General features: G+C 42.2%; 1 protein-coding gene across 1 annotated transcript in view; it reads left to right on the forward strand.

Moving 5' to 3' along the window:
* The first annotated feature begins 8,196 nt into the window (after positions 1-8,196).
* Positions 8,197-17,151, forward strand: part of mvb12bb (multivesicular body subunit 12Bb) — a 29,214-nt gene continuing 20,259 nt past the window's right edge. The window contains exons 1-6 of the mRNA XM_062562434.1: positions 8,197-8,236; positions 9,781-9,880; positions 13,652-13,747; positions 15,443-15,533; positions 16,537-16,666; positions 16,799-16,909. Of these exons, the coding sequence (XP_062418418.1) occupies positions 9,788-9,880; positions 13,652-13,747; positions 15,443-15,533; positions 16,537-16,666; positions 16,799-16,909 (521 nt within the window). The 5' untranslated portion in view covers positions 8,197-8,236; positions 9,781-9,787. The remainder of the gene's footprint in view (positions 8,237-9,780; positions 9,881-13,651; positions 13,748-15,442; positions 15,534-16,536; positions 16,667-16,798; positions 16,910-17,151) is intronic.

The following is a 17,151-nucleotide window of genomic DNA, read 5'->3' on the forward strand; positions in this document are numbered from 1 at the left end:
AAACGTCACTTCTCAGGCTGAAGCTGCATTTACCGTTTCAGGCAACTTGTGCCAGAACTCGTTGTTTTTTTTGCATTTCATGGACTTGGCATGTGTGTGTGTTTGTAATTCATAGAAAGATACACTGAAAATACACTTTCAATTCTATTCTGTTTCTTCTGTTTTTCATCGTGACCCCGTGAGGTTCTGCATTTTTAAACAATGCTGAGACTTAAACACCTCATGGTCAACAGCTGCTAGTTTTTCCGGCAGGGGGATTGTCCGGATAGTGAAAAAGTGCTGTACACCAACCACAGTTGTCAATAACTCCTTCTCTTCCTCCCCATCATCCGTTACCCTCTTCCTGTTGCACAGAGAAATGCATCCCGCCGCTCTCGCTTAGGCAGCCGCAGACAGCTTTCTGATTCCAGACACCTGAATATGATCAACTATGAATGTTGCTGCTCAGCTCCTCTGCTAACCGAGGAAATACATCAGCGCTGTGTTATTTACTTTGCCCACATGGGAGAAAAAAAAAAAAAGGTCAGAGTCAGAGGATTATTCTGCACGGATCAAGTGGAACTCGATAAAAGCCTAGCAATGAAAACAATATCTTCCATATTTTAAACAGCTGGCACCAAACAGAGGGAGCCCTACTCTAGGGTGCCAATTATTCTACGGCTCAGGGTTTCCACAAACCACAGCAGCTCAGGTGTACTCTGCAAATAACGCTATTATTCCATACGATTTGTGAACAATCTAGCACCTATGCTAGTTGGCATTTATGCTACATTTTGGCATATTTCGATCGTGAGCAACTAATACTTAACGCTGCGGCTGGAAAAGGCTGATTTATTGGTGTTTAAATGCAGATGTTTTTCAGCAAGCATGGTTGTTTTCATAGTCTCGGGCTTGTTTTCCCTCCATGGACCTATTAAAGTCAGTGCAGCACAGTCTGTGCTCTATAATCCCAATGTATTATTAATCATGTCTTCCTGTGAAACTCCCAAAAAAAAAATCCCTTTTGGAGTTTTTTTCATAAACGGGAAAGTGCAGTGAATCTGAAACGGAGCCAGGTCCGAGGTGACAGGATGCTTTATTTGCTCTTGTAAATACAATGGCGGCATTGTTTGCTTTTGGAAACATGACCTGCCACAGTATATGCCTTGTACATGTAACATGTGCATGCAGCATGGTGTTCTAGCACATACTATCGTAAGTGCACGAGCGCTGTCATGCTATAGAGAAAAGCTGTTGACAGGGGTGAAAATAAAATAATAGAGCGCGTGAACAAAAGATTTCAAGGCTGATCCTTCTGTTTGTGTCAAGACTTTCTAGTATTGTATTAAATTGTCGTGTACACAAAAGTATGCTTCTAATAAGGCCTTTACCCCTCGTTGATTCCGAGGACTAATGACTTGTTTCATGTAAATGTTGACACATTTTTCTCATGGGAACTTTCCTAAATGCCAACAGCTGAAAGCTGGTGCTTTGCTCTCGTAATACCCTGAAGCATATATTTCCTGTGAAAATGGGAAACTGTGTTTGGTTGAAGCATGAAGCATATGAGAAATAAAGAAAAGAACAATTGCATTTCATTTAAACACTTTAAAAGTGAGTCAGTGACGTAGTTTGGTTAACATTTTAAGAGAAAGTTTAATCGTTCCTTCACATTTGTGCGTGGAATAAAACAGCCAGCAAAGCGATCAACAGTCCCAAAGTATACAACAATGCAGGAGTCGTGCTGAAACGTACCACCGTGTCATCATGGCAGGTGCTCGTGGCGTTTTTTCTCTCCCTCTTTTTTTTTTGCCTCGCTTGGGTAAGATGATAATCCAAGCCTAGTCCACTGACTGACTGCAACATGATTCACTTGGACAGTGACTGACTGCACATCCAATTTGTTTCAACTCCAGAGCAGCAGCTTATTATCTGGAATGCATGAGATGTCTGTGCATGAGAGGCGTGATCAGCTGGGGCATGCGCTGGGGCTGCTGGGAAAGTAATCAATAAGGGATTGTCTCTTGTAGTTTAGGCCGACACATTATGACTGAGCTGAAAATTAAACAGGCAGATATTAATAATAATGGAAATCAGAGGCTCATGGGGGAGATGAAAATATGTATCACGTTCGGCAGGGTGGGTGAATGCGTGCGTGATGGGGGGGGGACGAGGGAGGAGTTTACTCGGCATTTCAGGTGTTTTTTGTCTTCTCTAAAAATGCGAAATGTGAGACATGGATGTAAAAGTAATGGCAACGTGGGCAAAAATGGGCAAATATTACAGAGCTCCTCTATTTGGTTTTGGAAACATTCAAACGCAATCATTAAAGGAGTTTTATATACTAGTTTTATGACATTTCATTTCACAGCATTAAACATCTTGGTGGATATTTTGAGCCCCTCATGGGGTTGGTGTATATAATTGATCAATAAAAGGGAATCTTAACAGTCGAAATTACACAATAGAAATCAGATAAACTCATTGTGACTGTAGTACATGCATAAGTCATTATTTAATATGGATTTAATTTCCTTTTCAAGTTGTCCGCTCCATGTAACGTGTATATATGGCACACAGGGACTATTTCCCTACAGAAGGTACCTTCCTACATGATAGGAGAGGAGCGATGGGCAGTGAGAGCAGGCGGCCAAGGAAAGATTCTCCTGCCTTGTCAATTAGCAGCGGCAATCCGTTGCTTTTGTTTTCAGCAACAAACGCGGCGCTGCGGGTGGGTGGGGGGGGGGCTTAACAAACGGCATTACAGGCCATTACAGATGCAGTGTCATTGATTATTAATACCCTTATAAAATGCCTCGCTCCCTAGTGGACCAGGCTTGCCTGGCCAGCTCTGATAAAATGTTCTCTCTAAATCACCACATCAGGGCAAACAACACGCTGAAATACATTAGAGATTTGAGGGACAGAGTCCTTTTATGGATGTGAGAATCGCTAGATATCAAGAACAAGAAATAAGCTTTTGGGAGAGCTAAACCCCATCAACACATCTTATTAAACTAATAACTCTTTATGTTCCCTGTTTTTTTGACGTCTGACACTGTATGTGTGCGATATCATTCAATTTGAATGGAAGAAGCTCCTTCAAGGAAGGAAAATTGGATGGTAGATCACGTCCCTCCTGGAGATTTGTCCATGTTGAATATTCTGCATTAGTTAGCAGGGGAGCAGATGGCGGCGACTCGTCGAGCTCACGCTCAGCACTTTTTTTTTTTGAACTTCGGTGTTGTAGGTGTCTGCTCTGGAGCAGGACCTTCTCCAACCAGTCCCCTCGCCATGGGAATATTCCCCCTGAGATATTAATGGTCGCCCTTGCCGAGTCGACCACCTCAGCATAAAGGCCACCAGGACGAAAAAAAGAAAAAAAATAGCAATTGCCACACCTTGCTCCTTAACGATACTACGGCGACATTGTTCCAACTCCCCCAATAACACAGCAACCGCTTAGTCAACTAAAACACAAGCTGCCCTCTAAATATTTTGTGTTAGTAAGATATATTGCTGCCGGTGAAATGCATCCTTTATCACGGGTTAAAGGTCCAAATGCCAGATGTCCCTTAACACAGAGAGTGGAATATCACGCACGGAATAAGCGGTGTGTTGAGAGAGTGACAAACGCATGCCAACCGAATTGCAAAGAGGTAAAGTGAGTCCACATTGGACACACTTCCCGGGGCAGGGAAAGTATGAAAGAGAGGACAACATCTTGTATCATCTATCTTCCTTAAATGCTGAAGCCGTGACAAAGTGGATGGAGAAATTATGATAAATGATAAGACATATTTAGTCAATATCTGTAATTCTCTCTCTCTTCACTCTGCCGTGTCGGCCCCCGCGTTGTTTAGTTGAAAAGACAGCCGTTCATTTAAATAACACTTTGAAGGCCAGATTGTGATCAAATTGAAATGGGCATTGTACATGTTTATATCAATATCTTCACCCAGGAGATAGATTGTCGTGGTGGCCTTTTCTGAATATATGTCTTATTTACACAGTGAAAGAAGTGCATCTGGTTGCATCATACTGTAGGTTGTCTTTAAAACCACTTTCCAGAAAACACAAACGTGGACCACAGATATATAGGACACTTTTTAGGTTAAAGGTTTAATGTTTATTCAAACAAATCATACACACAGTTTGAAAATTATTACTATTTACTTTAAATAAAAGAAACTCAATAGCACGTAATGGCCATTTGGCCATATAACAAATATAATCTTAGTGATAAATATAAAGGATATATTTCAATATTATTAGGATATTATACTATGAAATGTAACTCATGACATTCAAAGAAACCAAGAAATCCATTATTTTTAATTGGGATTTGTTATATCTGGCATTAAGATCTCCAGAAGTAAACAACACATTTGTATTCTTTGGACTACTTCAGGAATTTGCCTGAACTTAAAGCTTTCTCAGTTCAATAATGTAAGACAATGCTGAGAACTACATTGACGTACAAATGAAACAAATAATGAAACACATCGAGGAGACATCTCCCAGGGATCATTGCAGTGGGAAGCATCCCATTATCAAGGTTACTTGCTCCGCTGATGACAGACTGAAAAGAAATAGTTTGCTTTGCACGAGATTCACTCAAATACCTCCGACTCTAAATCTGTTCACATTCATTTTGAGTTCAAATGTTCAAACCTTTATCATCAGAATGATATCACTGAGAGCCAACATCTGCTTTTCATAACACTTTATTGGAATTACTGTTTAAATCTAGGTGACCACTGGCGTATTGACACAAAACGGTGAGAGGAAGTGCTCTCGGCTGTCAATGGACTGACGGAGATGTGTGTCGGTGAGCCGCCAATATGACAGGAAGACGAGTGAAAAGCGCGAGGCAGCACGGCGCGTGATCCCCCTCCAAGGAGACAGACATGATGGGGGCTCATCAGGCGTAATGTCTTTCTACCCTGCCCTCACACCCCCTAACCCAACTGTTCAGAATCCATGAAGACTTTCAATTTCCAGCGCCCGGATAGCGCAGCAGCAACATCCAATTACCCGACTGAGCGCTGATGGAAGGCGGCAGTAATGGACCGAACGGTGACGCTGTGAAACACCTTGTTGCAAAACCGTGTCCTGGACGCCATCAGTCACACTGCAGCGGGCAAGTGGTACGGCAACAGGTAGTTGACTCAATGCACTCCGACCCCTCCGTGTGCACACACACACACTCACACACACACACAGTGTCCTCGGGGGAGGAGGACGAGGACGGGTACGGGAGCAAAAAAACAAGGCGATCAGTGCCGCCCCAAAAATGTTTGCAAAGTCGATATTGAACACCGTTGTCGAGGTTACTATTTATCTCATGCGGGGCCAAGTTGGCATGCACATCTGGCGCTGGGTACTTAGTGCAATTATTTATGATTTCCTCCAAGATTTAAAAGCTCTTCGCCCGGCCTTGTAATGCAGTAACTGATTGCACTGCTAATGTAATTAAGGGGAGATTATGATGTCCACGTGGCACACCAGATGGTGGCATTCACAGCGATGGGGGAAGGCACAACTGGCACACCACTGCACAAGGGCAGTGAGGCGCAGTCAGTCGGAGCAGTCCAGACTCCCCACCAGACGGAGGAAAGTATATGTGTGGATGCATGCGTATGTGTGTGGTGTGGTGTGGTGTGCAAGCGCAGATGCATGTGAGCGTGAGGGTGTGTGTATGATGATGGAGTTGAGTCATAAAGTGTGTACTGGTAAGAGATGAGTGTATGTAAAATACTACCAAAGAAATGGCTTCCACTAGACTGACCGTCTCTATTGGCTTGGACTCTCAAAAATGCACCATATGAGTCAAATAAAAACTGTTGGATCTCGGAGAGTTTTATTCTTCCTATATAATCTGTTAGGAACTGAATCGGACAGTTTCTACGTTTTCATCGTGTCCATGTCAGTGAAAAAACAGGCGGTAAAGATGGAAAATTAAATCACAATTGGCAAAGCCTTGGTGTTTCGGGAGATTTCTTAAGCCAAGGCAACAATGGGAATGGACCAAACTGACCTTTAATTAGAAAGAAAACATGATATTATAGAGCCTTGCGGGGCCGTATCCTATGGGGCCACTAAGGGAGGGCTTCTTAAAGCTCGTTATTATAAGCTATTCAGGAGACACAGGGACTTTTTTATGTGTAGACAGAAAGGGGAGGAAGAGGGGGGGAGGGTGTGAGGGTCATATATGAAATGAGACCTGGAGATTTCTACACAGCCCATAATGGGTTTGTACGGGTGATGGGGACATTGGGGCGCAGTAGATTTCCCAAGTTGAGATAGGGATATTATTACTCTCAGGGTGGCAACACAGAAATCTCCATCTTCAGTCCCCAGACTAGTGTCAGCAAATTACAAAACATCGCGAATGACCTTTACACACAAAAGGAAACCTTTGCTGTTTTTTCTTTTTTTTTTTTTTTCTTGCATCATTTGGGTGCAAAATTGTTCACTGAGGTATAATCTCAGTGCAGGGGCCCCTCTGTCATCCCCTGATTACCGCTCAGAAATTCAGCGTTGTTGAGACACACCTAAATATGTGTGTGGTATTTCGTACATGATGGAACGATCCGGTGTTCATGGGGTTGACTTCAAGGGAGATGTGCCATTAAAGCACGTTTGACAAACAAAGAAATCACTATTTTTAATGAACCTTTTCCCGATGCAAGCTGTAAACGCCCGGCCTCTTACGCTGCCTGCTTACCCCACAGAAATCTGCCCAAGCCGTCATTCATCTTACCCCACAATCCTCAGCATGCGAGATGCGGCACATTAAAACACTGTAATAGCTGATGGCTCTCACAGCTAGCATGTGTTGCTGATATCTCCAGACTCGCGTCAAGCGTTTATTCACCTTTTCCATAATTAGACCATTATTTTAGCAGGCGTACCTCTTCCCCCGCCGGAGCATGTGTTATTTTTTCCCACTGACACCTGAGTTTTTACCTTATCGACTTCAACACTGTCTGGATTTATAGATAAAGAGAGCATTCGGGTTTCAGTGGGTTGTCAACACCTTGATCTGGAAGTGTGTTGCTGTGGCATCGTGTGTATTTGAGTGTGAGGTGGGTGGTCGTGATCATGGACGGGTGTTACATCTTACAATTAGCTCTTCGGTAGAAAGAAATGATGAATGTACGTTTCTCAGCTGCAATAATACTCATGCACAAATCTCCTCTCTCATATTTCAATGACCGTCTCCATCACTTTCTTACTGGCAATGATACTGTATCTTGTGCACACAGTGCCATTGTATGTTATAGCCTCATGTCACACACGCAAAAGCAACACACATCTTTGGGAATCTCAAAAACTCCACCGTGATGTTTGAATGTGCAGCCATTTAAAGCCCATGGACACGTGTGACAGTGAGTGACACCGCGCTGGCATATGGCACCAACGTCACAAAACAGAGCAACAAGTCTTTGATTTGAATAAATTAGGATGATACTCGTACAATAAAATCATTTATTGGATTATGGGGGTAGAAATAATAAACTTGGCGACGTGAAAGCATCTGTTGCTCCGCCGAGGCTTTCAAATGTTGTACTGCAGGAGATCTACATCCTAATGTTACAGCTGAGCTAATATATTGCGCTTTATCTTACTTTTATCTGATTACAGTAATGACATGTGATGATTAGAGAGACAACCAACTGTCAGAAGGCGTGACCTGCAGATACATCCAAGTAATGATAGTCATTTAGTGGAGCACAACCTTAATTCAGTTACCAGAAGCAAATTGGATCTCAAAAGTTATTGCAAAGAAATACACCCACAAGTCAATGTGGCATTGTTGGCCCGGCTCTTTATTCTCAGTGCACAGAGAATTCAGTCTTTCCATGTAAATTGGCACATTAAGCATTCACTTGACTTTCTGGTGGTGTTTTCATATCGTGTTCTCTGTTCAATTCAATCTCAGCAAACCACTGCAGCAGTTCGTTGAGTATTTTGACAAAAATGAAAAAAAAAAAAAAACATTATTATTTATAGTGTATATATACAGTACATATATATATATATATATATTGTGGATGGATATCCACTGAAGTAAATAAAGTAAAAAGATGTAATTATATGTAACTTATTTCCAAGAAAAAAAGTCACCAGGACTTTCCACCTTTTAGTTTTTAGTTAATTATTTGTGGCAACCCGGAAATATTGACCTCCGTCAGGTCCGCCCTGGTCAAAGTCCAAAGTTGCGCTCAGAAAGAGACGGCCACGCGACCAGGTAAACAAAGAACAAATAACTTATCTGGGACATTATTTTGATCATAGCCGATTATTAAATACACCATTGTGAGTAACGTTAGTTAAGCAACACACAAGGGACTTAATATTGCAATACAGATAGAATTTTAACGTGAGTTAGAAATATGTAAATCTGCACACAAACAGCGTTCTTGTTTGACAATGAATCCGATGTTAAACAGCGTGTTAATAAATGCATAATAGTAACTAAATGTGGCCCCTTTATGTGTGTCTCTTATCCGATTGAATGGTGACTCCATCGTTGGTTAGTCCATGATTGACAGAATAAATAAAAATGAATGTAATTATAACGATCACAGCAAACGTACTATGTTATTCATTTCAGTATGTCTTATTAAATGTGAGCCGGCTACATATTGTGACGACGTCAAGATCCAATACAAGATTACAAGTTAATGTTCACCATCTTATTCCATCGTTTTAACACGGAGGAGATTTGCTGCTGCTCACAAATAAAAGCATTGTTCTCAGGTTGATATCTCGTAATATCGAATTACCTTCACATTAGTGAGACTAAACAAACCTCACGGTCCCCATTATAGCAAAGGCCAAACAATTCATAATGTTCTAGTAGGCGTTATGCCCGTTTAGTATAGTCATCATGAAGCCACTGTCAACTAAATATTACAGACACGTGCAGGAAAACACAGTTTTACTTTGGAGCAGGAGAAAAGTTTTAGTGGATTTCTAGTTTAGAATAAAAGCCTCCAAGCCTTGATGCCGGGCTGGAAAACGAAGCTTGTTTTGAACAAATTAATGTTACATAGAGATCCGTCATTCTATTAGCTAATTTGCTATCCTGTTTCATTTGAATAAGTACGGCTATCAAACATTTGTTAAAGAGACAGCTGTTTCTGGAGCGAATCCCCTAATTGGATCAGCTTAATTGCAATAGATTTCGTAAACATCAAGATTGAATGCAGCAACTTTGTCAGTTAGTACAAGAATGCTTTAAAGTTAATCTAATAAAATTGCGTAAGGGAACCATTGCAAAGCCACTTACCCCGTAAAAAGCCTTGCATACCCATTAGGGAAAAATTCCCTTGGACAAGAAGAGATAGCAATTGATTGGAACTTCCTTGAAAATATGTGATCACTCCCCTAATTTGTGATTTGGTGAAGTCATTGGGTAGTGTCCAATTGTGGTTTTTGTCATTGGTCTCACGTGTCATTTCGTCCTGGATTAGGGAGGCACTTTTTCTTCCAGATCCTAATAAGCCTCATCAAGAAGTCAATAACAGGGTCATTTTAGCCAAGAAAAACATTGTCCATTCTCCATTTAATGATCCCGAAGGGAGAAATTATTGTTTGTTTAAATGCATCCCTTCTCTTAACCGTTGTACCTTTTTGTACCTTGTGTACAATTGTACAGTGATATGCATTAAACTTTGTGATGTTTCTAGAATCATTTTTACAGATAATAGAACTTTGGATCATCATTAGAATTTATTTCAGATGAAATAGAAAAAATATTGACGAGGCTCTACTGTTTTTTTAACGCAGCTTCGACATGGAGGAAGTGAGCAGCCAGCTGCCCGCAGACCCCATCTCTGCAGTTGGAGTCATCACTTCACTCAACAAGGCCCCTGATGGCTACTATGTTGTGAGTATTCACTATGAACTGTCTCAGAACACATAGTTTGATCAAATGAAAAAACACAAAAAATTATTATAAGCATAATTATATTTAATCATTATTGCTATCGCAGGTCCAAATTGTCCCTGATCAAACGTCTGATCGGAAATATAATCCCTCATTGGATCTGCTCCCCCGTGTTGGTGGAACGTGTAATTGTTGTAACTGCCCGTGTAGCATAACTTACAGCCAGGATATTGGCAGCCTTCCAATGGTTCTTTTTTTAGAGCTGTTCGATGACTTATTCATCAAATCCACTTTGATGATTAGGGAGATTCCCTTCCTGACATTGTTTCTGGTTGCCACTAGTGTAACACACCAGAGGCACAGATTTAATGATGTTTGGTTGATGCCCACAGAGAATTGTTTAAATTTAGCCCATGGTTTCCCTAAGCCAAACACAACTTTAACAAAGATGGGAATTTTTAAGGATGCCGCGTACAACCGGTTGGTTTGTATGATCCTTTCATTGTTGTGAAAGAGGTTTTAAAAGAGAAGATAGCGAGTAAGTTAAACAAAGCACCAAACTGGCTCAAGGGCACGTCTTTCTTCCTCTCTCTCGCTTCCTTTTCAGACTCCTTCTTCTTGCTTTCCCCTCACTCCCCCGAACCCTCCCTCTTCCTGTTTTTTTTTTTTTCTCTTCCTGCTCCACCCTACACACCCCGGCTTTTTCTAATCCCAAGCAGATGATGGTGGGTTGGCATCCAAACGAAGCCAGTGGCAGGGAAACTACGTTGGCCCCGTCTGACTTCCTCCTCGGCTGCTGCAGTGCGCCCGTACATTTCCGCTGATGTGCACTTACTGGGCCGTTTCTGTAGGGTTTAAAGTACTCACTGACACCGGTGATAGAAACTCAGTGGTTCAACTTTAGAAATAGTTTGGACTTAATGTGATGTATAGTAGAGAGGATGTTACAGGATATCTTTGTCACCCTGTTTCACCTCATGGTTTGGACTAAATAAGTCATTTAGATCACGATTTGGATTATGAATTAGACTAGTGCAAAGTTATAATGTCCGCTTGTGCACAAATTGACCTCCATTAAACAAAGACTCTGAAGCACTATTTCAAATGCATTTGCACCATCTTCAAAGCATATTTTGAATTTTGCTCCGTGGTCTTTCATCTGCAGACTCAAAGTACGAACAAACAAATAGCAGCTCGGGGAAGGGGAAGTCTCAGGATATAACGCTGTATTCATTTTGTGTTATTCGCACCAGACTGCTTTTAGAAAATCCTCCTTAACACTTACCATACTTACCATTCTTTTTATACGGGGGATGAAAGGGCAGATTAACTCTTCTGCTCTCTGAGACGATGCGCTCGCATCTCTGAACTCGGGCAGGTTGTTCCAACGCGAGCGAACGCGGGCCCAGATCAAACAGCCACCCGACATCAAACGCCACGAGGAGACTGGCGCACATCGCGCATTGGTAGCTAAGGGCTTAAAAAGTGTATGTTTGAAGAAGCCCAGTCTTATGATCAGCGAGGATGCCCACCCTGACCTCACGTCCGCCTGTCCGGTTCTGAGTGAGCGTCAGTACTTTGAAAGGTAAAGAAATGAACTGAGTTTTCTTGTCATTTTCTTTGTCTTGAAAAGGATTTTCAGAGAATTCGGGTGGGATTATTTGCATGGGATGCTGCATTGAAGACAACTCGGAAAATATGGGACAAACCCAGATTCCGTATCTTAATTTGAAGTTAAAGATGTCTATAGATATCACGGCAGCCTCATTAACGGTTTCTGTTTGCTTCCTGTCTTTAGCTAAGCTAAGCTAACGTTAGCTCTATGCCTAATGACTTGAGAGTCGTATCATTGAAAACACATTCCCCAAACTGTTACCAAAAGTCAAATGACTTTTCAAAGTATCTGCAGCTGCACTTATTTTAATATATAAACAGTTCATCTATTTCCAGTTGAGAGGGAAGATCTAAAACAGTCTTTCATTCAAGGACTTGTTTGGCTCCCTGCACCTCTCACACGTCTTCTCCACCTGGTTTCACTCCCCAGAGGTTTTGGATTGTGTGCCTTTCATATCTTTTTATCCACAGCTGTGCTTCATAGAAACGTGCCTGCGGTGTCTGTCTCCAGAGATCCTTCACAGGACTATTTAAACACCCCCGAAAGACTTGTTTCATAGGCGGGCTTTTAGATCACTGTAAGCTTCGGATTTGAGGAAGTGGCAGTGGAATCTGTCATTGTGTCTTATATCACAAGATCCAGCCATATTTCAACATCAGAGTCATGATGTTTCTTATCAGACGTGTGACCAAAAAAAAAAAAAAATTCCTCCTTGAAGCCTTTGTAACGACGGAGACACCCGGTGCCCGACTTGAAAGTAGAGTAAAGAGAGAAGAGCCATCGCAGCCTTCTCTGCCGCGGCTCGCCAAGTGGCGCTTCTTTGCATTCGCGCTGCGTCGCCTCCTCGCTGCCGGCAGCTGTGGCAGGATGATGCCTGAGGTGCCTCCGAGGAGGAGCGTGCCCTCGTTACTCCTCAACTTGACTTTGGGTTTCACAAAGCGAGCCCTTTGTTTACGCTGACAGGATGCGCTGGCTACTGACCTGGAAAAAGTGGCCAAGACGGGTTGTCTTGTAAGGAAGAGGGAGGCCGGTGATGTATCGGCTCCTTCTGGGACTTTTTTTTATGCTGCTGCTGCCGTCGCCGTCGGAGACGCCCCACAATCCCTCTCCAACCCCTCGTCTCCTGCTCTTTTCTCTTCCTCTCATCCCGCTATCTGTCTCTGTTCCCCGCTCTGGTCCCCGCTCTCATCCCGGCTAGTCACTGGAGGTTTTTCATGCAGCCCCCCCCCCCCCCTCCTCCCCAGTCACCGAGGTCATTCATCATTTTTGTCAAGGGGGGTAATGTGTGTGGGTGGGTGCAGAGATCTATGACTTCTTCATTTGAATGAACCTCATTAGATTGACTCTTCTTTGTAAAGGATCTCTTTAGAAAACAACCCTGGCAGTTCTTTAGGTGATTCTCACATGATAGCCAGTGGAACATGACGCTTCAGACGCAGCGTATTTACCGGAACGACGGAGGAGCCTCTGTGATGCGTCCTGCTTTTCCTCATTCATTCTGCCTCGCATACCTACATTTACATAGCTATGTGGTGTTGGACCTTGAGCAAGCCTTGCGATGCCTTTGTTGTCAATATGATGCAATCTATTATTTATTGTTTTACTTGCCTCACTGATCATTGGCAGCTTTGAATAAGACTTTTGTACAAGGACGTGCTGCGTAGATTTGGGGATTTAGTCTTATTTAGAACACTTGAAGCAGCTTTAAATCCAAAGTAATTTCTTCTTAGAGGTTTATTGTCTCAATAAAAGATGGAGAAAATACAAAGAGGGACTTGAGATGACACTATTAAAGGTGCGTGTGGAGTTGCTCAAAGGCTTCCACGGTAGTTAAAAAAAAAAAAAAGATACCCTCTACATTTACCCCAAATATAAACCCAGCTCTTTCACCAAAGCACATTGAAGTTTGGTTTCCTTATTAGAGCAGATCCTTTTCAAGGCACCCATAATCAGCCTGCTCCTGAGGGATGATATTTTTAGCCACCTTTTTTGGAGGCTAAGACTCCTTTACCCACGCAGAGCACTAATGAGATGGAGCGCTAGTGTAGGCAAGCGTTAATTAAGGCTAGTATGCAAGGCAAGAGGCGAACCAACACGCTCATGGCATACATACATTAACTTTATCCCACCTTCTGCATGTTTTTTTTTTCACGTAGGTTGCACAAACAACAGATGGCTTTGACGCCGACCTGTGGAAGGACGGCTTATTCAAATCCAAGGTCAAACGCTACCTCTGTTTCGCCAAAAAAACTGTAAGTGTGAACATAAACTTCTCCTTTTCCTTTTGCATTCGACGCCAACACCTGGTCCGCTGCATGGTTCAGTTCGCCAGCAGTTATGAGCTCTGTTCTCTGCTGCCAGAATATCTTAATGCCCTTTGATCAGTGAAAGGCCCATTTTAAAAAGCATTGGCAGTGCAGTTTTGAACTTTTACATATAATGGATTTGCCTGCATATTCCAGATGAATAATACCTCAGTGAGAGATTTTTCATGGTGTGTGTCCTCCTGAGGATATTATTTATTATTTATTCATGAAATAACAATGAGCTGTATTTTAGCTATTCCAATTTATTCATTTGACAGTGTCCCTGTAGAGAATGGGGTTTGCAATCAGTGATTCTTGAAAGCCGAATTACATATTTAATGTAAAAATAGTCCTTTTCATGTCAGGAAATTACCCCACAAAAAACACTTTTAGCATGGTTGTGCTAGAAAAAGATCTCCCTAATTGGGCAGCTTCAGTGGCTGAAGTGATCCGTTAATCTTCCTCATAATTCTGTTCAGGTGGTTTTTGGGATCATCTCAGCTGATGGTTGATGCAAGCCTGTCACCCACTGCGTGGCCATGAATACACCTTCATTAGCCCATGAAGTTGACTATGGGATGCTTTCTAATTTGTTTCCATTGCTCGCAGGTAGATGGGGAAAAAAAACAAAAACGTATCGGATCAATTTTAGGATTTTTTCGTCAGTGTGTCCTCTAAAAGGCAGACTACTTGGCAGCGGCTGCCTCGTGCCTGAGCTCAATCTGGTCCTCAGTTTAGTAAATAGCAAACAAATAGCTCTCCCCAAGCTCCTGTATTTTATCTTAAATGTGTGTCCACACTGTTTTAAGGACTTTGACAGAAATGGAACATGACAGTGCCATCAACAAAGGCTATTTTGTCTGCCACTCAAAGGGGCTCCCACTGTAATTGTCAATGACAAAAACAGATTCTGTAAAATTAGCCACTGAATTATGTGGGTGGAAGTAAATATTTTGTGATTCATCATACTCTGGGCTGGAGGTGGAAAGACCCTTTTTTTCAGGCAACATCTTTCCAGAAAAAAGTGGAAAACACAAGAAAAATGTTCCATGCATAGTAATAACATTCATCCATATTCCTCCATAAGTCAGTATAAAAAAAATATATGAATAAAAAATGTCTGACGGTAATGACTCGGGCGGCAGTAGCAGTGAAATCCAGGCTTTTCGGACGCATCAAGTCACGCCTGGCTCGCCACACTCTCTACTGCCGCTGTGTATTATTGCAATTTATTATGGCAAAAAATGAAAATGTAATAGGATGCAAGGAAGAGTCATGCTTGAAAATGTCAACCACACCGTCCCTGATTGTTTTAAACCAGTCCCATTCCGTGGATTAGACTGCCTGTCTCCCATCACGCCAAGAGGTTCAGAATGATTACAAGTTCACAGATGCGTTCCCTTTTTGCAACAAAAAAAAAAAAGCTATTAGAGAGTAATTACTTCAGCTATTTTGTCAACCCTTCCCTTTAGAGGCTTCCCGGGCTTTTAGTAAATCATTGACTATTATCTCTACAATTTCTCTACCGAGCCCGGCAAAAAAAAAAAAAAAAAAAAGACTAACCTTTTCTTTTTCTTGCTCGGTGTCCCTTTAAAAAGTTGAATTTTGTACAAAGGACTTAAAATGCCCTCTGTCTGTTAGGGGGCTGACGTTGTTGTGGACGTGAAGCTGCTTGACACTAAGGACGCATTGCCAGAGGGCTTCACACCTGTGGACGAAACATTGGACACAAGTAAGTAAACAGTCGGTGGTGACCAGCAGTCCCTCCCGCCCTCTTGTTGTTGTTGTTGTTTTTTTTTCACTCTCCGACCAGCTTTTGCAGAGGTCCTCGGGGGCAGCTTTGCTTGAGATAGTGAATGTTTTATGGGTGCAGGTTAGCTTAATTTATGGCAGACTGTTGGAATAAAATAAACATTTTGCCCAGGAGGTACAAGAGAAGAGAATCATGAGTCATTGTTTATCTCAGCTGGAGCTGTGCTTTACTTTATGAGGGGCTTATTTATTTATGTATTTATTTGGGGAGAGGACGAGTGGATGGGGGTTATCTAATATTAATGAAATGCATTCCCCAATGCTTTAGTGCTTTTTGAGTGCTATGTATTTCCCCTTCACTATCCATGCCTTGGAAATGTAATAATATTTTGGTGTGGGGAGGGAGGACAGCTTGTTTATTATTTTTATTATCATTGCATTTACACTGCACTTTCCAGTGTTGCAGGGGAAATAAATGAGAGAGGCACAGATGCAATATAGAGAAGCATGGCAATGATTTTTTTTTTTTTGCCAGAATGGAGAAAGGAGATTACGTTTTGTTTGGCTACGGTGTAATTTAATGTTTTATTACTTTATGTGGATCCATGTTTTATGTATCCATGGGACATTATGTATGCGTTTCTGAATATCCCCCTTAAATCTCTGCTGTGCACTAAAGCTGATCGAGGATAGTCTTGCTTCCGTCATTTTACCCGCTCACATTTTACAAAACTATAATAACGCATGTGGATATTGTGGCTTTCCAATGTCCAGTTATTACCATTTGAGCACAGCAAATGCTTTCATTGACTGATTCTATGATTGATAATGACTAGATAACAAAGCATAAGATTATGGGCATGGGCATGGGCATTAGGCTAGAGGTTAAAAATGTCTATAGATGTCTTTTTAAGATTAATACTCAGAGATGACAGAACTGGATTCTTCCTGTCTGACACCCTCATGTGTACCTGACTCATCAGAGGAAACTGCCACTAGGAAGAGGAGACTGTGCGTGAAAATCAGCCCTCGTGCGGCTGCTGTGACGGCCGTGTATGACATCCGGATTGTTGCAAAGTCCAAATACAATCTTGTTGACTACACCTGCATAGGGTGAGCTGCTCGGCACCGTAAATACATTTATTAATAATGTTTTGTTTCTTCTATCAATCACTACATTTGATGCATTTACTAATTAGTAGCTGTTAAAAACCAATGAATGCGCTCCTTGTCGTCTCGACACAGTGAGATGAACAGTGTGGGGATATGGTACCGGATGGGAGAGGTTTCTCAGCATCGGGCATCTCAGGAAACGTCCAGTGAGGCTAAACGGGACGCTCCAGACAACACCGCAAGGTAACATCACGCCACTTCATCCAACAGCGCCTCTTGGACTTTACCTTTCCTCCAAGCTCCCTTTTTTATTTCAAACTCTTGAGTTGTGGGTTGCGCTCTGTACCACCTCTACGGCGAAGGAGGAGCCCAACATTTTTATCACTTTCAGGCAGTAAAGGTCGTGGCCGGACGCCGAGGTAGCGAGGGTGAACGGGAGAGACATGCTAACGAGACAGGATCCCTCTGAACGGGAACACGAGTGC

Source organism: Pungitius pungitius, chromosome 5 (genome assembly GCF_949316345.1).
Source record: "Pungitius pungitius chromosome 5, fPunPun2.1, whole genome shotgun sequence".
Lineage (NCBI taxonomy): Eukaryota > Metazoa > Chordata > Actinopteri > Perciformes > Gasterosteidae > Pungitius > Pungitius pungitius.